A 25,332-nucleotide genomic window follows, 5' to 3' on the forward strand; every position below is an offset into this window, starting at 1 on the left:
AGCTCATCTCCAATTACATATCGATACTTCGAGTTTAAAAATATTAAGTTAATTAATGGCTATGTTCCGATTTACACGGCGAGCATTGGTGGGTGTGACGTCATTTCAGTACAGATACTGCGAAGCCGTTCCTTTAATACTGGTTCTATTTACAACGGAACCCAGTGCAATATACTGGATACAGTACAGCGACGTTTGTTGGCGTTGTTTTTACTTCAACAAATAAAATTTTGTTTAAATTTAGTTATGTTTAAAAACTGAATATTTGAGATTTTTTTTATTGCTTTTAGATGTGTGGACGAGCTCACAGCCCACCTGGTATTAAGTGGTTACTGGAGCCCATAGACATCTACGACGTAAATGTGCCACCCACCTTGAGATATAGCTCTAAGGTCTCAGTATAGTTACAACGGCTGCCCCACCCTTCAAACCGAAACGCATTATTGCTTCACGGCAGAAATAGGCGGGGCGGTGGTATCTACCCATGCGCACCTCCAAGAGGTCCTACCACCAGTTTAGAATAGAAATATTGTTTTTCAAGCAATTTAATCACTGGCTTATTGAAATGAGGGGTAAAAGTGATCACGTGGTCAAAGCACTGAGATCCTCGGTGTACGCGGTAGAAAAATGGCGACGATTTATAATGTCTTATATTGATGATGATGATGTCCCCGAGGACACTGCGACTGTATACTGTCAGTCCAAAAAGGATTTTTTACCCATTAATAGCACAGTAGTCATAGCGGCGCAGTGTAAATTGGAGCATAGCTAATACTATGACATCGAGTAATGGTCTAGTTACGTCTAGTAGTTTAATATTGGATCTTTTAGTTATTCCCAATATTCCATAGCATTGTTTGGTGAAGATCGTTGATGTGCATGCGCATTAGATCTATGTATGTCCACTGTACGAATGAAATAATGCCAAAAATCAATGCAATTTACCTACTTAAATGGGTACAATGTCGATAAGACCTAGTCCTAGTCGATAAGAGTATAGCATTATGTGCAATAGATAATAAATTGGTGTGATTGAAAGTAAACAAAAAGGTGCATTCTAATAATAGGTGACCTAAATAGAAAGATGGTAATTGAACAAGATGAAAGTGATAGTTTTAAACAGAGAAAAGGAATTGCTATGGTTTGTTGTTGTTTAACTTATTATTATCTAACATTAACCGAATCGACAATTTATTTTAAGGTTATGAAGTTCATTGATAAATAGTAAAAAAATTCTGAGATTGATTGGCAAATCTGAAATACAGAGATTTTTATTTGCTTCTTTAAAAACAAGATTATATCTGATGATTATATTGAGTCATAAACTTGGGGAATTGCTGTTTAAATTTTAAATGCTTGATATGCTTAGCCAGGGTTTCTATCATAATATTTTCTAATTAAAAAATTATAGTTGTTACCTCAGACCCCTATAGCCAAATTACTTTATAAATCTATCTCTAATTTCTCCCATCGATACAATACTTTCCAATTTAAAAACTTTAAGGCTGATTAAGTAAGCAAACTTAACATTAAATTTTCTCATCAAAATTCAACAAGATCCAGTAAGATAGACACAATGTCCAGTAAAGAGTTAAAAGTACAAAAAGATACTTCCCTGCCAAAATACCGCTCTGGGAATCCTCGTTCTACATGATTTAACTAAAATCTGTGGGGCAATTCTCTTTACTTGCAATAAGTGACTCAGAAAAGGATACCTACAAGAAATAAATCATTCAGGGAGTTGAGATAATCGTGTGAAGATTTTAATCAATAAATTATTCAATTCATGAACTTAAATGCGAAAACACTAATATATATTTTACTGGCTGTAGGCTGGTTGTAAGTTCATTTGTGTAGGTACCACAGCCCTTTATATCTTTACTGTGAAGCAGTTATTACTTCAATTTAAAGAGTGGGACAGCTATAATACAATTCAATCAAGACTGGGACCTTATGCCTAAAGTGGGTGGTGATATTGAGATAATATATATATATATAAACCTTGTAACTATTTAACATTATGTTAGATATGAGTCTATCGATGCACCATAGAAAAATTACTAACGTGCTGCTCTCATTGGAATACAGATTGAAAACTGCAGAGCAAATGACACATCACAAAGAGATACATGATCATAATATGCTCAGCGTATTGTATTTTCAGGATATCCTACCAAAATACACTGGTGTGCCAACAGATGATGAGATTAAACCAAAAGAAAAGCCTTGGCAAAGGGTAAGAACACCAATCGATGAATAAAAATAAAACACAATCTGGAAGACTTATGAGTGGTAAATGTAAATGGTAAATGTTTTGTGATACCTGGGTATGAAAGGTCTGGGTGAGATGACTGCTACTAAGAGCAGTGGTGGTATAATATCAATGTATTCGATCAGGAAAAACAAAAGATAAATGAACCTAATCATTTTGCGAATTTAATCAAGTTTCTACTTATATATGGTGGTAGGACCTCTTGTGTGTCCACACGGGTAGGTACCACCGCCCTGCCTATTTCTGCCGTGAAGCAGTAATGCGTTTCGGTTTGGAGGGTGGGGCAGCCGTTGTAACTATACTCGAGACCTTAGAACTTATATCTCAAGGTGGGTGGCGCATTTACGTTGTAGATATCTATGGGCTCCAGTAAACACTTAACACCAGGTGGGCTGTGAGCTCGTCCACTCAATTAGAAAAAACAACAAAAAAAATTATGGAGTAAAAAAAACACAAAATGTGCAACTAGTGGTAGAGTTGAAGTCCATTTATGCCACACATTTTATCTATTTCTGCTAGTAAGTTTACATTAAAATGGTGCGATGGATGTTAAACAATACTTAACTGTATATATTGTATCATACATTGATATTACAACTCAGGATAATTTGTATACTGTAACAATATTGTTTTGTTCTTTGTGCCCTTGTTATACCTCATTTTATTTAGTGAGTCATTAGCAATGTGTTGTTGTTTCTGATTGTGGAATTTACAGTTAGGTTACACCCATTAATTACTAGATCCCCTGATATAGTTTGGTAAATGAAGTCTTTGTATCTGCTCAGATAAATTGTGGCATTTGAATCCATAATTGATATGTTTCTAAAAGTTAAACCCAGATGTTATCAGTATAGTATTAATATGGTGTAATAAAATGTAAATCCATTATGATACTGTCACACTCAAAGCTGTCAGGTATCTTTATTGATGTTTTCTGCGAAAAGTGTTTCAATTACTTGTTTTTTTTTTTAATTGCCCTTGTAGGCAGACGATCATACGGCCCACCTGATGGTGAGAGATTAGCATCGCCCATGGACTTCAGCAATGCCAGGGCAGAGCCAAGCCGCGGCCTACCGCTTAATACTCTCCACAAGCTTCGTTTGAAGAAGGACATGTCATAGCGTTTGGGAAACACCGTGGAGGGGAGCTCATTCCATAGCCGGATGGCACGTGGCAAAAAAGACCTCTGGAAACGCACTGTCGATGAACGCAGCGGTTCCAGATAATATGGATGAGCTCTGCTCCGATGGCGAGAGGTGCGGTGATAAAAGGGAGATGAGGGGATCATCTCAAACAATTCCTCAGAGCATTCCCCATGGAACATACGGTACAACTTGTTACTAACGTTTTGTAGGTCTAGACTGTCCCAGGCAGTTTCAGCGTCCATTCTCTATGTGATTAGGCGCCTTACGGAGTACTGTTATGTTTTTGAAGTGAAACTTCTTTAGGCGCGTTGAGACTAAAATTTAACTTGCGATAGATTCGTTACGGCTAGAGACAAAAGATACAATTTAGGAAGAGCGAGAGTGAAAAAATGGACAGAGCGTCTCGACCGTGGAGAGGGAAAGGACAAAGCGAGCTCTCTTATACACGCATTCCCTATTACAAGAGAAAATTTAATTAAGGACAAAAAATTAAGAAAACCACAATACTACACACCGCAAAAGAAGTTTCACTTCTTTCACGTGCACCAAGTTGCATGCGCACCATTTTTTTATTTCCATTGGCTGACGAGCAGGTGGACCATCTTATGATAAGTGGTTACCGTTCTTCGTGGACATCATTAAAATTGTAAGCGTACCCAAGTCACTCTCTACTCCTGAGGGTTCCTGTGAAACCATATTTGATCACATCTAAACACACGCTGAGCATCATGGATTGAAGTTAATTGAAGCTAACGGGCGGAGGGCGAAATAAGGACCTGAATCACAAGTGCTCTTCAGATCCATTGTCTGCGCCTATCAGCGTATGACCACAGCTCTAGCTCGGTCTTCAGTGTCGGCGCAGGGATGCCCGTACATCTGGAGCGAAACTTGAAGAACTGAACACGCGTTTCTCATGCCCTTTCAACGTCCATGCAGTATAACGTAGTCTCAGCGAATCTTTCTATTGCGGCAGTGTAGGGGTCCGTTCGAAATACACGGCCTTTGCCCAAAACACGTCATTACGGATCCTCCCGATCCATTAACGGTGCTTTTAGGTACCACAAGCACCAGTCACTGTCCTCGTCGAACCCGTCGTTTGCGACGAAGGGCTCGACGGGCGAATTAACCCACAGACACAGCCCGCTGAGTTTCTCGCAGAATATTCTCAGTGGGTTACGTTTCCGATCCGGTGGAAGATTCTACGAAGAACTGCTCTTGCTAGGGCCAGTTTTAGCAACACTCCGGTTTGAGCCCCGTTAGCTCACCTACACGTTAGGGCGAAGCTGATATAGCCTCTCAAGGCTATCAGCATAGGTAGGAAAAAAAAACGCAGCCTTAATATGAGCACATAGACAACCAACTGGCAGGCAGGCAACGCTGTTTTATTTCCGTTGGCAAGGATCTGTGACACCTTACGAAGCATTTCCATTTCAATCACTACTAAATTATTTTGTGATAATAATAATTCTCTAATCACACACATTACAGTACAGATGTCGCTAGTTTGTCGTTAAGTTGTTTAAATATACGTCGCATAATAATATCTAACATTCAAAACTGCCTACCACAATCCCCTAATTATCACTTTTTCGTCGTGTCCTAAAAGATAAGATGTCCGGTGCATTCGTATCTAGCGATGCAACGGTCTTCGAATCCTGCAGGCGGGTACCAATTTTTTTTATGAAATACGTACTTAACAAATGTTCACGATTGACTTCCACGGTGAAGGAATAACATCGTGTAATAAAAACCAAACCCACAAAATTATAATTTGCGTAATTACCAGTGGTAGCACCTCTTGTGAGTTCGCACGGGTAAGTGCCAAAACACCCTGCCTATTTCTACCGTGAAGCAGTAATGCGTTTCGGTTTGAAAGGTGGGTCAGCCGTTGTAACTATACTGAGACCTTAGAACTTATATCTCAAGGTGAGTGCCGCATTTACGTCATAGATGTCTGTGGGCTCCAGTAACTACTTAACACCAAATGGGCTGTGAGCTGGTCCACCCATCTAGCAATAAAATAAATAAATAAATAAATAACTCACATTTCGATACCAGTTTGAAACTTATTAAGTGCTTTGAATTTTAACATGCTCCTTATGTTTATATCTTATCGTGGCAATATCTATGAAGTCTCCGGACTTAAGTTAATAGCACACAAAACCGTTTTATTTATTTCTAGTGAATTATTAATAATAAGGTAAGGTTTTATTTCTTAAATTAAGGACTTTCTAATTGTTATTCTTAAGAGTGTACACAATGTCAAACTTTAGTTCTTTTTTGTGTCCTAAATGATAAGTTTGCCGGAGCGTTCGTATCGAGTGTTACAATTGCCTTCCACGATTTTGCTTCTACGGTGAAGGAATAACATCGTGTAATAAAAACCTAACACGCAAAATTTTTTATTTGCGTAATTACTGGTGGTAGACCACCTGTGGTCTTGTGAGTCCGCACGGGTAGGTACTACCACCCTGCCTATTTCTGCTGTAAAGCAGTAATGCGTTTCGATTTGAAGAGTAGAACAACCGTTGTAATTTAAAACGGAGGGTTAGAACTCATGTCTGAAAGTGGGTGGCGGAATTCACGTTGGCTTCGCTAGCCAAATAGTGATGTAAGAATCAGTCACCGTCCTCGTCGAACCCATCGCTTGCGACGAGCGAATTAACCCACAGACACAGCCCACTGAGTTTCTCGCCGGATCTTCTCAGTGGGTCGCGTTTCCGATCCGGTGGTAGATTCTGCGAAGCACTGCTCTTGCTAGGGCCAGTGATAGCAACACTCCGGTTTGAGCCCCGTGAGCTCACCCACATGTTACGGTTAAGCTGAAATAGCCTCTCAAGGCTATCAGCATAGGGAGGGTAAGAAAAAAGAAAGAAAGTGATATATAAAAAATAGTGTGTGCATAAAAACATGACAAAAGCCACGTTTAATATGATATCAATAAACTTTTAGGTACTGTACGAAATGTCGAGGAAAGGGAAACATTTGTACGAAGCAGTTGACGCCGTAAGTGTTTGCGAACTTAATCTCGGGTATATGTGTGTGTAGGTGTGTGGTCAACTTTTATATAAAGGGTGTTTTATTTTAAAATATACTTTTTCGGTAGTTTTTAAATAACCTATTAATTGAAATTGAAAAATATCTTTTTTTTTTTGCTTCCTGTAAAATTTATTGCCTAAAATATCGTATCGTATTAAATGAATATCTACTATTTTATGCTACCTAATCACCGGAGCCCATAGATATGAAGCTTGTGATGTTAGTTCTATGCCTCAGTTTTTACAGTACAACGGCTGCCCCACCTTTCAAACTGAACCGCATTACTGCTTCACGGCAGAAATAGGCAGGGTGGTGGTACCTACTCATGCGGACTCACAATACGTCTTACCACTTTTAGTAATTACGATAAATAAATTTTTTCCCAGTTTCATTTTTATTACACAATGTAATTCCTTCATCGCGAAATACTTTCAATTTCATTAGAAAAAGCGGTACTATTTTTTTACGTCGAGGAATCCATTTTACGCGGATGTCCGTCATACGAGGCTATGGTAGGCCCCAACCATACGGAGCGGCTGCTTAGCCGGGTCCTCGACGCAGTCACAATGGTGGCATTCCCTCATCGGTTCTTTGGGCGACTTGATGCTCGTACCGGCCGAAACACCCATGGTCGGTGACCACCTGCGTCAACCGGAAGGTAGGACGCCCTTGATAGCGAATCACCCAGCCCGCGACGATCGAGCGATGGAAGTCATTCATAAACATGACTTAAGTTGGTGTTTCAGTAGAAAAATCGGTACTTGCCTGTGGTACAATCGCATCACTCAATACGACTGCAAGGGGCCATCTTATTCTTTAGACCACGACAACTTCATTTGTTAACCAGCTATTGTTCCTAATGCCTAATTCGATGCTTACAAGTAACATTACGCAACAAGGGTCTATCATGTCGCAGGTAAAACTGGTATTATCATTCTATGTTCTCTATCTGCTATGTGCTTGTCTGTGTCTCAGTGCCAATCTGTTTGCATTCTGTGTCGGGCCATATACTTGTTATTTCCTAAACAGTAAATTATTTTTGGTCTAGTTTGGTTTATAAGGTTGTTTGTTAAACTACTTTGATATGGGAGGTGAAAGTCTCGATTGGGATATGAACGGTTTTCCGACCCTTTAAAACGGAATGCATTTTACGCACAAATACGCAGCTATACTTCTTTTTTTTTTGGTCAGGAGGAAATCGCCGGACTTCCGCCCTTTTCTAGGGATACTGGGCGGGGTATGTCAGAGTCGAACTGACTAAAACCTCCTGTCGCTCAACAACCAACGTCCAAACCTCGCATGAGACAGAACTCATGACAAGGCAAAGGGGGGAAAGTGAAGCGTTTAGTGCGGAGCACATCTCTCCCATCACCCTCCCCCTTGGGACGCCGGACTGGCGGTCGTCGGCGCCACGACCACCAGCCCTCTCGGTCGGCAGACTGTCCGAAGCCCGCCTAGATGGCGCCGGTTAGAGTGAGTTACCCTACGGAATACCCCGCTGGGCCAGAACCAGCGTGGGTCGAGGGTAGCCGGCCTTCCATCACCCGGATGCTCTTGCGTAAAACGCGTACAGAGCAGCTTGCACGTCGTACGCAGCTATACTTAGGCTTAAAATACATATGAATCTAACCTTAACAAGGCAAATTTGCAATTTAAATTTATACAACTTTATGTTATTCCTTCATTGTAGGATTCATACGAACTCACAATATGTATAAGACATCGAATAAAAAGATCTTACCGAAAAAGATAATTTAACTAACCTTATTACTATTATTATTGAGAGCCGTCCCCATCTTAAGACATGATTTATCATCAAACCATGATTGATTGACGGCAGAAATGATCTGAACAGTCCGCAGCCCCTATCCACGATGTGTTATTGGTCCTTAACGTATGAATTTCGGGCCTTTTTAACTCCGTACATCTCTTTTTCAGATACCAAGTCCGTATATAGTCCTGTTGTTGGGTGCATATTTCTTACTAGGATACCTGACGCAGCTGGTGGAAGATGAGTTGCCAACGCCGCTCCGAGATTCAGATATTAACAGAGACGTAGGATCGCTTTTGTTGTTTGTAACCGGTGGTGGGATCAGGGTGGGCATTATCGCAACAGCTTTGCTGTGGTCTTGTGATTTGCCACGGATTAAAACTAAGAGTATATTAAAATCGGCTAAATAACAACAGAATATTGAGTGGTAATCCAGTGAGTTTCCAGAGGTATTTTTTGCCACGTACCATCCGGCGTTGGAATGAGTTCCCCTCTATGGTGTTTCCCGAGCGCTATGACATGTCCTTCTTCAAACGAGGCTTGCGGAGAGTACTCAACGGTAGGCAGCGGCTTGGCTCTGCCCCTGGCATTGCTGAAGTCCATGGGCGATGGTAACCACTCACCATCAGGTGGGCCGTATGCTAGTCTGCCTACAAGGCAATAAAAAAAAATGCTAAGGAGATTCGTAGAATTGCAACTAGATAGATTGAGGCCAAAGAATTGAAAATTATATGCAGACTACGGATTACGTTAAGAACTTCTAAAGCGCTGTTTTGTGATTTTTATATTGAAAATTCAGTTGTTCTCGCTGAGCGTTGTAAACTTAATAATACGCAAACAAGGATTAACCCTAGCAGAACGGTTTTTAATTAGGTCAATCATCATCATCATATTAGTAAAGAATATTTTGAGCTGCTAATCATTTATGAACTACGTACGAATATCATTCATCATTTATTTTGAGGGCTATTTTAAGTTGCACGCGGCGCCTGAGTGGTCCCACGTCATTGGCTCTATGTAAGCGACAAGTGAGCATGCGGGCATGCAAACTTATGTATATAGCATTAGTAAAAACGCCAAAGAAAGCATACAACACTTGGAACTGGCAATATTAGAACGCTCGTGGAAACAAGACAGATGGGAAACGCTTCACAATCTGTGTTGTTGCGTCTCTTCTGGTGACGTACGTACCTGCAATGTTTTTGTAGACAACAGACAGAGTCAGCGAGGAGTCGTCGTGGAGATATTTATATGAGATAATGGGTGAGGAGCCCAGGGTCTGCGGCACGGAATACCATCTAAACAAGACCAGGGACATGAAGGCGATAGTGGACCGCATAGCTGTCACTGCCAACCAGAATGTTAGGACTGACTGGCAGATTGTCACAGGTAGCGTTGCTAGTTTAGGTGCTTCCATAAACTGTCTTTCACCAGTCTCTGGCCCTCATAGACAACCTAAATGCCCCATTGATATATAAAATAAATAGTTTAAAAAATTAACCAATATACACTTTTATAGAAAATTCAACTAAACAATAGAAAAACCGCAAACCCGCAAAATTATAATTTGCGTAATTACTGGTGGTAGGACCTCTTGTGGGTCCGCGCGGGTGGGTGCCACCGCCCTGCCTGTTTCTGCCGGGAAGCAGTGATGCGTTTCGGTTTGAAGGGCGGGGCGGCCGTTGTAGCTGTGCTTGAGACCTTGGAACTTGTATATCGGGGTGGGTGGCGCATTTGCGTTCTGGATGTCTATGGGCTCCAGTGACCACTTGACACCGGGTGGGCTGTGGGCTCGCCCACCCATCTAGGCAACAAAAAAAAAAAAAACGCCTACTTTTGGTATTTCGCTCTGAACTGCTTGTTTGAACAAAGCCCTCGCTTGCCGTAGGAGATTACTTCTTAAAGTCAGCGGCGCCATTTGTCAGCTACTACGACCGCGCCTCCAACATTGCAGCGCTGTTGGAAGGAGAGAGTGGTTTCCATGGCAACGGCACCATAGGCAGTTCGATCCTCGTCAACTGCCATTACGATTCTGTACCGTATGCCTTGGGTGAGTACGCTGAAATTTGCTTAGACTAATATTGTTGATTAGAAGAACCTTTAAATTCTAAATGTTTCTATAAGCTCTTATGGTCCTACGTTGGGGAAGAGCGCTTCGACTTTTGGCGGGAACGCGAGGAGTGAAGTTGTGTGATTTGTTTTATTTTGTCTATTTAGTGTTTCTTCAGGTTTTAATGTGTAATAACGGTGGTTCATTAACTGTTTAATTAATATCTTTGAAAGTGCACAAATGTGGGAAAATTAAACAAAGCCGCTGGACGTAACTTCTCGAGATCCTCCAAAAAGTCAACTGAAAAAATCTCACAATTTTACTAAGATTATATTTCACCCCATATCATCTCATCTCAGTTAATTTAATTTCATCCCAGTTGATTAATGTCCCAAATTAATCATCTTCATTTCATTTCATTTTACTCCATTTTATCATTTTTCATAAAAATAAGAATATAAATTGAAATAAGACGTGACCTAAAGGTCTTAGTTACCAGGTCATTAAATCCCTCCAAAAAAAAGAAGAGGGCGTCGGCAGCATTACCGCCTACGGAAACTTAAATCATTTTTTTTTTTATTGCTGCCGAGAGGCAAAGCCACGACGATTAAATGACATTTTTGCAACGTCACAGGAGAATCATTTAAAGTTTAAAATTTGAAGAAAATATCCTTGACAAAAAAACCTCTTCGGCTTTTCCAATGGGGTAAACATAATTGAAGCTCAATTAAAAACATCGAATTGTTGATACTAGTACTAAATAAAATGGATCTTTGATTATGCTATTGTTATGTCGCCGCTCAGTAAATCCGAGGCCATGTGGTTCCACAGGCCCCGGAGAGTGCCACCTGTCGATGCCCATATCGTGGTTGGAGGCGTCCGGATCGGGATCGGGGTGCAGTTAAAGTACCTCGGCCTCATTCTGGACAGTCGTTGGACCTTCCGTGCTCACTTTCAGCACCTGGTCCCTCGTTTGTTGGGGGTGGCCGGCGCGTTAAGCCGGCTTCTTCCCAACATCGGGGGGCCTGACCAGGTGACGCGCCGTCTCTATACGGGGGTGGTGCGGTCAATGGCCCTATACGGAGCACCCGTGTGGGGCCAGTCCCTGGCCGTGGGGGTAGCGAAGTTGCTGCAACGGCCGCAACGCACCATCGCGGTCAGGGTCATCCGTGGTTATCGCACCATCTCTTTTGAGGCGGCGTGTGTACTGGCTGGGACGCCGCCTTGGGTCCTGGAGGCGGAGGCGCTCGCCGCTGACTTTCAGTGGCGGGTTAACCTTCGTGCCCGGGGCGTGGCGCGTCCCAGCCCCAGTGTGGTCAGAGCGCGGAGGGCCCAATCTCGGCGGTCCGTGCTGGAGTCATGGTCCAGGCGGCTGGCCGATCCTTCGGCTGGTCGTAGGACCGTCGAGGCGATTCGCCCGATTCTTGTGGATTGGGTGAATCGTGACAGAGGACGCCTCACTTTCCGGCTCACGCAGGTGCTCACTGGGCATGGTTGCTTCGGTGAGTTCCTGCACCGGATCGGAGCCGAGCCGACGGCAGAGTGTTACCATTGTGGTTGCGACTTGGACACGGCGGAGCACACGCTCGTTGCCTGCCCCGCATGGGAGGGGTGGCGCCGTGTCCTTGTCGCAAAAATAGGAAACGACTTGTCGTTGCCGAGTGTTGTGGCATCGATGCTCGGCAACGACGAGTCGTGGAAGGCGATGCTCGACTTCTGCGAGTGCACCATCTCGCAGAAGGAGGCGGCGGGGCGCGTGAGAGACGCACAAGCCCGCCGCCGTCGAGCGGGGGCCAGGGAGGCGGATCTCGCCCTAGCCCTGGCCCTCTAAGTGTTTCGGGTCCCCCTCATATGTCGGTCTGGGGCCCGGCGAAGGGGGCCTAAGAAGACGACGTGCAAGCTGCTCTGCACGCGTTTTACGCAAGAGCATCCGGGTGATGGAAGGCCGGCTATCCTCGACCCACGCTGGTTCTGACCCAGCGGGGTATTTCGTAGGATAACCAATTCAAACCGGCGCCATCTAGGCGGGCTTCGGACAGCCTGCCGACCGAGAGGGCTGGTGGTCGTGGCGCCGACGATCGCTGGCCCGGCGTCCCGAGGGGGAGGGTGATGGGAGAGATGTGCTCCGCACTAAACGCTTCACTCTCCTCCCCTTGCCTTTTCATGAGTTCTGTCTCATGCGAGGGTTGGACGTTGGTTGTTGAGCGACAGGAGGTTTTAGTCGGTTCGACTCCGACATGCCCCACCCTCCATCCCCAGTGGAGGGTGGGAGTCCGGCGATTTCCTCGTGACAAAAAAAAAAAAAAAAAATTGTTATGTCGCATATTGAGCGAAATGTCGCCAACCAACCAAATGGCTTTTCATTCGTCGATTAAATATCCCTATAAATGTCATGTTTTGGGAACAGGGGCATCAGACAATGTGATATTTTGCGCCGCGATGGCCGAGACGTTAGCGAGGATGTCCAAGAGAACAAAAAAGCTCAAACACAACATCATATTCCTGTTCAACGGCGCCGAGGAGAATCCTTTACAGGTGAAGCCTTAAGTCATGACAGGGACTGGACCGAACCTTGCACGAGAAGACGAGCTCGCAGTCCACCTGGCAGTTTGGCCTTAAGTAGCTATACATGGACGTTGTAACACGAGTGTCACAAGACACCTTGAGACATGAGGCCGAAGTCTCAACCGGAGTATGCCGACTATCCCACACTTACAACTGGAATTTCCAGTTTTTTTTATTGCCCTTGTAGGCAAACGAGCATACGGCCGATCTGATGGTGAGGGGTTACCGTCGCCCATGGACTTCAGCAATGCCAGGGGCAGAGCCAAGCCGCTGCCTACCGCTGAATACTCTCCACAAACCTCGTTTGAAGAAGGACATGTCATAGCGCTCGGGAAACACCGTGGAGGGGAGCTCATTCCATAGCCGGATGGTGCGTGGCAAAAAAGATCTCTGGAAACGCACTGTGGATGAACGCAACGGTTCCAGATAATGTGGATGAACTTTGCTCCGATGGCGGGAGGTGCGATGATAAAAAGGAGATGAAGGGATCATCTCAAACAATTCCTCATTCCCCATGGAACATACGATACAGAGGGAACCGAAGTCCCTCCGCAGACCAAGAGGTTCCAAACGATCCGCGAGGATGGGATTATCGACAATCCGAACGGCCCTTTTCTGTAAACAACATGCCAAAGCGTGAACCGTATACACGTCTGTCCATCGACGACAACAAAGCAAAAATGAGGGGATATCCATGAAGACTGCAATTTCAGGGTAGCCACGGCTTTCTCCAGCATCCTTGGTCCAAGGGTGTGACGACGCTCGTAAATTTGGACTCCGCTGGAAGCAACGGGAAGGCCACCATATTTCAGGTATTCACATTGTTATAAGGGACCACTGCTTTGTCTTAGCCTTTCAATAGTTTATCTACTGCCAAATGTGTCCTCAGGTGACTGACCCGAGGATCCTGAGCGCCTACAAGGCGGCTGTGACCCGGCCCAGCGCTCAGAGCCTGGGGGAGTTCCTCTTCTCCTCAGGGGTCATACCGTCCGATACGGATTTCAGGATATTTAGAGACTTCGGAGACGTTCACGGTGAGGGCGGGTCCGCACTTACGCGTTACGACTCTTCACTATGTGGAAGATGCGCCCACATATACGCTGTACCAGCTACATTCAGAGAATGATATATTTTAATACGCTTTTATTAGCTTCAGACGTATGTATGTAGCGGTAGGCAACGACTTAGCTCTGCCCCTGGCAAAATATATGTAGCGGAATTTTTGAACATAATTTTGACCCCATTCAAAACGTCGGATTAACTCGAAATCTGGCATACTTATTAAGGACCGATGACAATATAGAAAATCCAACTAAAAATAGATAATAAATTTTAATACTTTTGAATTAATTAGAAAATTAGTTGGATTTTCTATATAAAAGCGTTTTTTTTTGTTTTTTTATAACTATTATTTATTTTTAATTTTTAATCATTAAATTGATGTCCATTTTAGCAATATTAAAAAAGCGCGGTGTTCCTCCGATCTGACTTTAGAGGCTCTTCAATGGTTGTTGATGATTAAGCTTCAGATGATCTCATTCTCAACGTCCATCTACAGTGAGCCTAACGCGCCCCCCGACTTCGTACTGAGATTTTGAGTCCTTCAAGAGCTTATTCATTCCTTCATTAATTAAGAATTAATTGCCAAACTATTTTATGTTCATTCAGACTGTTCAGGGATACTCAAAGACAGCAAGTCTTTGACAACGTTTTTTTATTGCTTAGATGGATGGACGAGTCCACCTGGTATGGTACTGGAGCCCATAGACATCTACAACGTAAATGCGCCACCCACCTTGAGATGTAAGTTCCAAGGTGTATAGTTACAACGGCTGCCCCACCCTTCAAACCGAAACGCATTGGTGCTTCACGACAGAAATAGGCGTGGCGGTGGTACCTACCCATGCGGACTCACAAGAGGTCTACAGTATACATCATTCTACATCTCGCTGTTTGCAATAATTAATTTTCGATGTTTTATAAATACGATTTTTTATGTTGGCAACCCAATCCACTTGTATGTTGCGATGTACCTATCATTTATTTCGGCTGGTGATTTGTATTTTGTGTTGAGTCGCTGTCTAGCTTCAATGAAACTTGATTTAGAAAGAATATTTGTTTTTGTTTCTCTTGGTACACAATACTACACACAAGCTAAGTGCGACCAGACTATAGTAGAATTATTTTGTTCGTGCAGTTTGGGTCATAAACGTAGGCCGGCTAGGGCGGCGAGCATGTAGCGCGGGCGCAACGCCATTATCGATAAAAACAAACGAGTCATCGAAGGCAGGTACACGGCGGCGCGGTGGTATACGAAGGGTGGTAAGACATTGTTATGTTATGAGTCATTTGTTGTACCTACCTGCAAATTATAGTACATTATGTCGAAGAGAAATGTGTTTTTATGCATTCGTTCTCTGAATTTCTTTAGTGACACAATGGCTACTCCTTTGTTTTGTATCAAAACGGCAGAATTTATTCAAAATAATATTTGCACTTGTTATCAACAATGTGTTAAAAATTTTCACTCAAATAAGAATAGTTCCCGAAAAGTTACAAAGTGTTAATATCTGCCGTTCTCGTTAACTTGCTACGGCGATATGTGGTGTAAGTGTTCGATTAGTGTTTTTTTCTTTCATTTTTATCACTAACCCACAAAATGACAAAACTAAATACACTATCGATAACGCTTATCGACAACAATAATGCGCATCACTATGCCCGTCCATAAGACTCGTGAGTGGAAGAGAGAGCGAAATACTCGCTTCACTGCTCCGATTTTTTAGGACCCAAACTGCATAGACAAAATAATTCTACTATAGGTTTGCCACATGTTGCAACAGTAAGAACGTCCATGCACTTTAAAAAATTAGAAATCTTGCGTTTCTTTGAAGGTGTTGACATAGCGTTCACGAAGTGGGGCAACCTGTACCACACCAGGTTCGACCGCCCGGAGTACATCCGGCCGGGCGTGCTGCAGTGGGCCGGGGACATGCTGCTGGGTCTCCTCACCCAGCTGGCTGACCGGGACGACATCGGACACAAGGTCAGCTTACCTTCGAGGTCCCGGAAGCATAAGAGCATAGTCCCAATTGTGCCGGTATAATTGGTTGAAACGCACTGTAAAAGATCAAATTGCTTGTTGAATTTTACGTGTTTGTCAAATTATTTGACAGCATGCAGCTTTGTTTGACGCGTTTTTCAAACGGTCTAGACTTTTTTGGCGGGAACGCGAGGAGTGAAGTTGTGTGATTTGTTTTATTTTGTCTATTTAGTGTTTCTTGTGCACAAACCTGGGAAAATGACACAAAGCCGCTGGACGTAACTACTCGGAATCCTCCAAAAAGTCAATTGAAAAAATTACCAGGTCATAAAATCCCTAAAAAATCAAAGTCTACGTGTTTGATGGAAATCTTAATTGACGTCGTGCTTGACAAACAAGTTTGAACGTGTTTGAGGGTATTTGTCAAACAAGATCTCAGTCGTTACTTAGTTACGGCGAGGAGAAAACCGAATCTACGGCAAGCTAAAAAACTTGTTTGATATTTGGTTTGATCGTTTAAGCCAGCCTTTCCCAAAGTGGGCGATAACGCCCCCTTATGGGCGCTGCAGGTCTAACAGGGCGGCAAGAGATCCAGGGAAAAATGGGGGCATTGTGTTGAGGCTTGGGAGGCATTTTGTAATTTCATCCAGGACTCTTAGACACCGACTAAGTTCTCAATATAGTTATAATTATAGGTTTATATATTATAATATAGGTTTTAAGTAGGTGAAAAGATGGGGGCGCTAAAAAATAAGTTATTCTCAAAGTGGGCAGCAGACAAAAAAAGTTTGACAAACAAATTTGATCGTTTACAGGGCGCTTTATAGATCTTTAGTAAAATCGTTTGGAAATAATGCGAACACCCCACGTTATGAGTCTGTGGGATCCCACATGGGGCTCGATCCTGAACTCGTCTATCCGTCCCGTCGCCACTGAAGTGAGAGTCCCCCCGTGTCCCCCGTCGCAGGTCCCCCCTGCCGGCGCCGTGTACTACGACTACCTCAACTGGTTCGTGGTGTGGCAGTCGCCGGCGCTGTCCCTACTGGTGGACGCCGCCGCGGTCCTGGCCGCCCTCGTCAGCACAGCGCACTACGTGTGGCTCGTGGGGCCTCGTGAGTACTAGGACCTGTCAGGAGTGTTCTAACAATGTTAATGCTTTTTTGTTTTGAGCCCAATTAATCAATTAATTACCTATGTAATAGTAATAAAAAACACACATAAATGCAGATACACACATTCACACACACATACACACTCACACACACGAATAATGAGCTTCTTAAATGATACACCTAATGGTCTCTCAACACTAGTCCGCAACATCTGTTCACGACTTAACCCAACCCAATCTTATCCTAAGAAGGAGGGAGCCTGGAGATCAGTAATACAGGTCTTTGAACCTAGTACAGACTTCAGCTCTTTCAAAGGCTTACAAAATAAATTATAAGGTTAATTTCCATTTGTATTTGTCCTATACCTTTAAAAGAGAAATAAATAAATAAATTATTATTAATTATTAAATTATATTAATGGCATACGCTTGGTCCTATACTTATACAATAATCTGAACTACACTAGTATTTCTTTTTTATTGCTTAGATTGGTAAACGAACTCACAGTCCACCTGGTGTTAAGTGGTTACTGGAGCCCATAGACATCTACGAAGTAAATGCCGCCACCCTCCTTGAGATATAAGTTCTAAGGTCTCAATATAGTTACAACGGCTGCCCCACCCTTCAAACCGAAACGCATTACTGCTTCACGGCAGAAATTGGCAGGGAGGTGGTACCTACCCAAGCAGACTCACAAGACTTTCTGCCACCAGTATTACCAGTATGTCTTACAATTTGCAATATTGAGGTACTTGATATCCGGACTGGATCTGTAATCTTTAGACGCGTATCCATATATCCCAGGGTTGTCAACGGTACGCGAGTTGGCATTCGCCGTGGCGGGTCGGGTGGCGGCCCTGGTGGTCGGGGCGGGGGTGGCGGCCCTAGTCACCCTGCTGATGGTGGCCACCACGGTGCAACTGCGGTAGGCCACACTCACTAGCCGGGGTACCTGTCGTCACTTGGTGTAGGGCTCTAGCGCAGCGGATGCTGGTACTTATGACGATTGTTAGGGAACCGACTAAAAATCCCTTTTCCTAATCCACGCCATCTATCGGCTTCGTGAAGATTTACAAGGCGCCTCCTAGCGGGCGAATTCAACAAAACTTGTTTATACAACAACGATAACATAATGGGATAAAACAAGGGATGTCGTGAACCTGCGCGGGTAGGCACTATATTGCTTTCCAGTTGGAAGAGTGAGAGCGTATATAAGACTTCTATCTTTTTTTTTATTGCTTAGATGGGTGGACGAGCTCACAGCCCACCTGGTGCTAATTAGTTACCGGAGCCCATAGACATCTACAACATAAATGCGCCAGCCACCTTGGGATATAAGTTCTAAGGTCTCAGTATGGTTACAACGGCTGCTGTACCCTTCAAATCGAAACGCATTACTGCTTCACGGCCGAAATAGGCGGGGCGGTAGTACCTACCCGCGCGGACTCACAAGAGATCCTACCACCAGTAAAGTCGATCTCACGGCTCAAACAGCTATGTCTTAACAGAAAAATTGGTCGTGACCCAAATTCCCCATGCAAGACTGCGTTGCAGGTACCTATCTCGACCCTGGCTGGTGGTGGCGCTGTACTGGGTGCCGTATCTGGTCAGCGCCGTGACTGCGTCTCACCTGTATGACTCCTGGAGGAGCCGCAAGGTGAGATCAGCTCAGTACAGCGTGGTTTTAAATTTCGCTTAAGCCTAAGGGGATTTTTCAGCTACGCGTATACCAGTAAATGAGCTCACGGGCGCAAGCTGAGAGAATTAGCTAAGACCAGCCCTAGTAAGAGCAATGCTTCGCTGAATCTACCACCGGATCGGAATTGCAACTCCTGAGAAGATCCGGTGGGGAATTCAGTGGGCTGTGTCTAGGGGTTAGGTTGCGCGTTGACCTCCTCATCGACATTGACGAGTGCGGTGACCAGTGCTTGGAGAGACTAAACGTGGTGTGAGGGAGGATATTCGAAGCGACCGTAATAAGGGGGTGGGGGGGGGGTGTAGATAGCTTCAGAACAATTGATTAAAATCTCAAATTAATAACCGTACCTCATTTCAATTCACATTATATTTCATATATCGACCCGCCTAGCCTAAGTTGCACCTTATATCATCAGCCTACCTATCATTGAAAGTCTCGTCAAAATCGGTCCAGCCGTTCCAGAGATTAGCCGGAACAAAAAGATAAAAGTTGTAAAAATGTGACAAACAGACACTCCAATTTTATGTATAGATAGACAAAATATTTATTTAAATTTGATGATTAAAAATTTTAATAAACTCGACACTAGCAACAATGGCGTCGCAAGAAGCCGATTGCCATACTTAAAAAAGAAAGAATAAGGAATGGATGTGGACTGGTACATTTCAGAGCGGATTGAACAGATCGATTCGCACCTTACAAGCCATGACCGCTACCCGGGTCGTGCTGACAGTGCTATTGTCAGTGTCGATGTGCGTGCCGAGCCTGGCGACGGCGCGCTACGCGCTGAGCGTGCCGCTGCTGATGACATCCGTGACGTCACTGGTGACGTCGTCCGTCGTCCGAACCGTCCGCCTGAAGGGTGAGTGGAGCTTTATTTGATGAACAGCCCTCAAAGAGGTTCTCGGTTTGACTGTCTTTTTTTTAATTGCCTCATAACATTCTCCTAGGTGAACCGATTTTGAAGATTTTAAGATTGTTTTGTTTGAAGGCGGGTGTTTCTCACGTTATTCCATTTAAATATTAAGATCTGATCAGTTAGTTATTGTGCTATCTTCAGAAGACATGTTTAATTGACTTGGACTACACCGATGATGGTCTCATTTGATTTTGTTGTGATGCTTTTTTGATCAACGACCATCATACGAATAAAGTACTAACCATTCAATAGTATTCATCACCGCTATCATTATAAGTATCAAAAAACCGTGAGTACTCATGAGCATAATTTACGTTACCTTAAAAAATTACAATTAACCTTTCTAATTATTCACTTATGCTGTAACATCATCAAGAAGCTATTGATCAATTGTGAGCACTCCTGAGCACACAACTTTATAACTCACTTAACAGCTAAAGACGACTATTCTTCGTAATCGTCTAACGAAAACCGCCCATGAACCTTGAGCATCCGTGAGCATAACGTTTGCAGCCTACCAACACCTAGTGCTGGAGTGCGTGGTGTCGCTGCCGTGCGTGATGTTCACGATGAGCCTGGCGCTGCGGCTGAACGCTCTGCTGCTGCCCACGGTCGCGCGCTCGGCGTCTGCGAATCCCGACCTGGTCGTGGCCGCCGTCAATGTCGCCCTCGCCGCCGTTGTCAGCGCCGCCGTGGTCAGTGCCCAAACCCTGTCATTGACATGTACAAATAGCTCGCTTTAACTCTCGTGTACTGATGTCCCACCACACAGCGGGGTCAACGGCCTGTGTGATTACTTGAGGAGAAATGGAGTAAATTAACCCACAGACACAGCCCACTGAGTTTCTCGCCGGATCTTCTCAGTAGGTCGCGTTTCCGCTCCGGTAGTAGATTCTGCGAAGCACTGCTCTTGCTAGGGTTCGTGTTAGCAATACTTCTGGCTTAAGCCCCGTCAGCTCACCTACACATCAAGGAGAAGCTGAAAAAGCCTCTCAAGGCTATCAGCATAGACAGGGAAAAAATTCAAACAATTTTATCTCTCATCAACCGAATGATCATGGTTCTATACTCTTCGAATATATTAGTGTTACTGTGTTACTTATAATATTTTGTACTCAAGTTTAACAATATTTGGTATGTGTATGTGCATTACTATAATTATCATGTTGTATTTGTTATTTTAGTTATGTGTTATTTGTTCTACACACACTTATCACTTTTTATTATTATTCTCATTATCCTCTCGCAGGTCTGCTGGAAGAGATTTCATAAAGAAATAAGCAGTGCCTTTGTACATAATTTTCCTATTACTCTGTACTATGTCTTTTTTTTCTGTGTGTACATAAATAAATAAATAAATAAATAAAAGAAGAAAATATTTTCCTATAGCACCACTCATAAACAAGTATTTGTCTTGTCTCATTCGCGAAGCAGCTGCTCTTTAGTTGTTAGGTCTCCTTCGGAGGCGCTCGGGCAGCTGGTAGCACCCCACCTGGCTGAGTCTTTGCTCGCCCACCTGTCCTGGTAAAACTGGAAAGGCCTCCGTGCCACTAGTAATCTTTCCATCATAAAAAAAATTGTCTTGCGGTGCAATGACGCACTTCGGTTTATATACTGTTGCTGGGGTTCGGGATAAATAAAATTCCACCAAAGTACAACCTAAAACTGTATTCAACACTTAGAACACTTTAAACACTTCACAAACACTTTAAAACTCTCAATTCGCTTGTTCCGCTTCGCTTCAGGTGATCCGTTCGCTGTTTCGCTTCGAGTAGTTCCGATTACTGACTGACTGCGTGCCATCCCTACAACGCTTTTATAGCCGATACCTCATCCCTAGAACTATCGAGAATATTCCACACATCTCTAGTATTATGTTTCCGCAATCTGACAATAGATGGCGTTATATTTCTCGAGCATTCTAGGTGCTACTAGGCCCTTCGATATTCGTTCGACTATTCGACGATAGATGGCGTTACTCTTACCGGCGTAACAATACTAATTTTCATTTCATTCATTTCATTTCATTTGACCACATCTCACACACTTCTAGCTACTGTCCATATGAAAATGGAAAGAGTTTCGGATCAATTACTCTTTTTATTGCTTAGATGGGTGGACGATCTCACAGCCCACCTCGTGTTAAGTGGTTACTGGAGCTCATAGACATCTACAACGTAAATGCGCTACCTACCTTGAGATATAAGCTCTAAGATTTCAGTATAGTTACAACGGCTGCCCCAACCTTCAAACTGAAACGCATTACTGCTTCACGACAGAAACCGGCAGGGCGGTGGTACCTACCCGTGCGGACTCACATGAGATCCTACAACCAGTAAGATAACAGAAAACAAAATTAGTCTTTTATTGTTTATTCTTTCTGGAATACTCCGTATCATTATATCCATTGCTGTGTTATGGACGAGTGATTGAGACACCAAGTTGTGTGCTCTCCAGTCCGGGGTGGAGCTACTGTTCTCGAGGCGGCGCCTGTGGCTGTCCCTGGCGGGGCTGGGGGCCGCGGCCGCCGCCCTCGCCCTGACGCCGCTGGAGCCCTACGCGGCCTCCGTCCCCAGCGTGCAGAGGCACTACTGGTTTGTAAGTGTCCCCCTGCACTGCGCTAAACCGAACCGTGTCAAAATAACTATATTCCATAAATGCTGAGATTAACTATTACAAATGTTGAGCTGTCTGTCAGTGGGTTTCGGAATAAAGTCAGATTTCCTTTGAAGCCCTTCTTAATTCAAATTTATTTTCTATTTATTAGTTGGATTTTCTATAAAAGCGTAGTTTATTTAAATTATTATTTATTTATTTTTCATAAATTTCATCTGCATCAGTCGGTAACTTATCCGAGAAATAGGTGATCGGCGCGCCTGGTAGTTTCCCTTCTTGGTCCTGACGCAGACACTCCGGTCTCAGGAAAACAAAAAATCGCTAATCCTGATTATCATATTAAGGATAACGGATCAAATTGTTAAATTTCGAGTTAATTCGACGTTGAACAAGAGAAATTGCTTTTGCCTTTCCGCAGCACACACAAATAACGACATACAATATAAACGGCGAACAAACAGATCAGACCACTGGAGTCTTTGTATCGAGACAGGACGCCTACACCACGGAGCGAGTGTTGCAAGCTCTAAAAACTAAAGGTATGGTATTGCCAATTTTATTATTGTATAAGACGGTACGGTGAAATTAATAATGTTTGACCTTGCACAGGGCTTGATTTAAACTTAATACCGCTTCTGAGCACCGGAAAAAAATCCGCCCTAATACTGGAATTTGACCTAAGCTTATAGCTTATATATTTTATTTTTTTAAATTAAAATAACAAATTTATTACGGAAACTTTATCATATGTCTTATATTCCAGAAACATAAATATTTGGTTTTTTTTTCTTACAATTATAAATTTTGACTAAGGGTGACTCATAATTAGGTATATTACATCCAAAAATACTTATTAAATTTCTTCAATGACAGAAAATAGAAAAATCGATTATTATTTGAAATATCCAAGGAAATAAATTGATTAAATCATTTTGATTATTAATTTTTACCATAAGTGCCAAAATTATAATTCACAAATAATGGATGAATGATGAATTTCTTGAATTATTAACAATTAAAAAGAATATTATTAATTATTTAGAATTAATTAATTACATTGAGCAATCTTGAGAAGACTAAAAAAAAAATATTTTTACTATCAAAAATTTGCCGCCCTAAAAAATTTGCCGCCCTAGGTGAACTTGCCGCGGCTGCCCCTAGTGTAAATTCACCACTAACCTTACAGGGATACACCTGAACACGCGGACTGATTTTGAGGAGGATTGTGAGAGGCACGTCTACTGCAACCTGCCGCTGTACAGGACATCATTCGCCAGGAACCTGTGAGTCCCCCCGCTGACACCCCCCCCCCCAACCTCCTAACCTCTACCCCCGCAGCGTCACACCAGTACCGCCATATGTTCCAGGGCTAGAGGCTTGTTCCTGTACACGGGGGGACCCACCGCCACTGACCCCCCCGCGGGCCTGGCGCTGTCTTCCCGCAGTTGTGTTGGAGACACTTGTGTCTACAGCTTTACGATGACCGGTGAGTGCTCTATACGTACCTCTAGTAAAAGTTTTTTTATTGCTTTAGATGGATGGACGAGCTCACAGCCCGCCTGGTGTTAAGTGGTTATTGGAGCCTATAGACATCTACGACGTAAATGTCGCCACCCATCTTGAGATATAAGCTTTAAGGCCTCAGAATAGCTACAACGGCTGCTGTACCCTTCAAACCAAAACGCATTACTGCTTCGCGCTAGAAATAGGCGGGGTGGTGGTACCTACCCGTGCGCATTCACAAGAGATCCAGGCTCTAGTAACCACGTAAAAACAGGGGAGCTGTGAGCTCGACCACCCATCTAAGCAATTAAAAAAAATTATCCCCGGTTCGATCGGTTTGAGATTTTTCCCTACCTATGCTGATAGCCTTGAGAGACTATTTCAGGTTCGCCCTAACATGTAGTTGAGCTCACGGGGCTCAAACCGGAGTGATACTAACACTGGCCCTAGCAAGAGCCGTGCGTCGCAGAATCTACTACCGGATCGGAAACGCGACCCACTGAGAAGATCCGGCGAGAAACTCAGTGGGCTGTGCTGTGGGTTAATTTACTCGTCGAACCCTTGAGGTCTTACCCGCTCCATGCTTGTCGGCACAGGGACAGCACATAACCTGATAACGTTGGTGCCGTCAGAGGGGGTCACGCTGACGGCGTGGACGCTGTCATCCCCCGCGTCCCCCTCTACGCAGTGGGGGGGCAGGCCGCTCTACGTCATATTTCATTCAGTGGCCACCTATACGGAACCCTTTGAACCGTTTGTCTTCAACGTAACTCTAAACGTGAGTACTTTGATTTTGATTACACGACGTTATTCCTTCACCGTGGAAGTCATTCGTGAACATTTGTTGAGTACGTATTTCATTAGAAAAATTGGTACCCGCCTGAGATTCGAACACCGGTGCATCGCTACATACGAATGCACCGGACGACTTATCTTTTAGGCCACGACGTCTTCCAAAATAATTATTATTTATTGCTTAGATGTGTGGACAAGCTCACAGCCTACCTGGTGTTAAGTGAAATATGAGTTCTAAGGTCTCAAGTATAGTTACAACGGCTGCTCCGCCCTTCAAACCGAAACGCATTACTGCTTCACGGCCGAAATAGACAGGGCGGTGGTACCTACCCGCGCGGACTCACAAGAGGTCCTACCACCAGTACAAAATGCATGCTGGTACAGATGGGGGCGGCGCTGAGTGGGGCGGCGCTGCGGCTGTCCCTACACGCGCACCGCCTGCACCACCCCCACCAGTACTCGGCGGAGTACGCCGCACTCCTCCACTCCATGCCAGACTACTTCAACGTGGCCAGCATCCTCACCTTCAGAAACAACTACGTATTTTGAACATCCAGACGCCTCTCTCACAGCGTTTACACTGTATTGCTATTTGTAAAATTAAAAGATATAATAAAACTTGACTTTGATTTGCCTTTTTTTTGAAGTGGAACTTCTTTAGAATCGTTGTGATTTGAAACTCGATGAAACAAAAAAATAAGTCCATAGAGACACAAACACATAAATGTATAGGATTCAGCCGCCGAGAGAATGAGATAGAACACGTTAGACGTTCTCAGTGTAGTGTTTTTTAATACAGCGCC

The 25,332-nt window shown here is 43.7% G+C and overlaps 1 protein-coding gene across 5 annotated transcripts; it reads left to right on the plus strand.

The window, feature by feature from the left end:
- The first annotated feature begins 788 nt into the window (after positions 1 to 788).
- Positions 789 to 25,147, plus strand: LOC101746979 (endoplasmic reticulum metallopeptidase 1). 5 transcript variants are annotated; one of them, XM_012688824.4, is made up of 21 exons: positions 789 to 1,141; positions 2,165 to 2,236; positions 6,370 to 6,423; positions 8,395 to 8,511; positions 9,436 to 9,616; positions 10,116 to 10,277; positions 12,685 to 12,812; positions 13,556 to 13,654; positions 13,732 to 13,876; positions 15,737 to 15,888; positions 16,853 to 16,997; positions 17,802 to 17,922; positions 18,552 to 18,654; positions 19,366 to 19,558; positions 20,129 to 20,310; positions 22,073 to 22,213; positions 22,650 to 22,770; positions 23,418 to 23,514; positions 23,599 to 23,717; positions 24,331 to 24,512; positions 24,914 to 25,147. In XM_012688824.4, the coding sequence occupies exons 1-21, from the start codon at positions 1,085 to 1,087 to the stop codon at positions 25,076 to 25,078; spliced, it is 2,736 nt and encodes a 911-aa protein (XP_012544278.1). In that variant the 5' UTR covers positions 789 to 1,084; the 3' UTR covers positions 25,079 to 25,147. The 5 variants fall into 5 exon arrangements, with proteins under 5 accessions (XP_012544278.1, XP_012544279.1, XP_062532826.1 ...); XM_012688825.4 differs by lacking the exon at positions 6,370 to 6,423; XM_062676841.1 differs by lacking the exons at positions 789 to 1,141; positions 2,165 to 2,236 and adding an exon at positions 2,748 to 5,617.
- The last annotated feature ends 185 nt before the right edge of the window (positions 25,148 to 25,332 follow it).

Source organism: Bombyx mori, chromosome 28, assembly GCF_030269925.1.
Source record: "Bombyx mori chromosome 28, ASM3026992v2".
NCBI lineage: Eukaryota > Metazoa > Arthropoda > Insecta > Lepidoptera > Bombycidae > Bombyx > Bombyx mori.

Coding starts and splice junctions, on each gene's coding strand:
- LOC101746979 (XM_012688824.4), top strand. CDS start 1,085: ATGGTAATTGAACAAGATGAAAGTGATAGTTTTAAACAGAGAAAAGGA. Junction 8,512..9,435: donor ATTCAGATATTAACAGAGAC/GTAGGATCGCTT, acceptor ATGTTTTTGTAG/ACAACAGACAGAGTCAGCGA. Junction 13,877..15,736: donor AGACTTCGGAGACGTTCACG/GTGAGGGCGGGT, acceptor GTTTCTTTGAAG/GTGTTGACATAGCGTTCACG.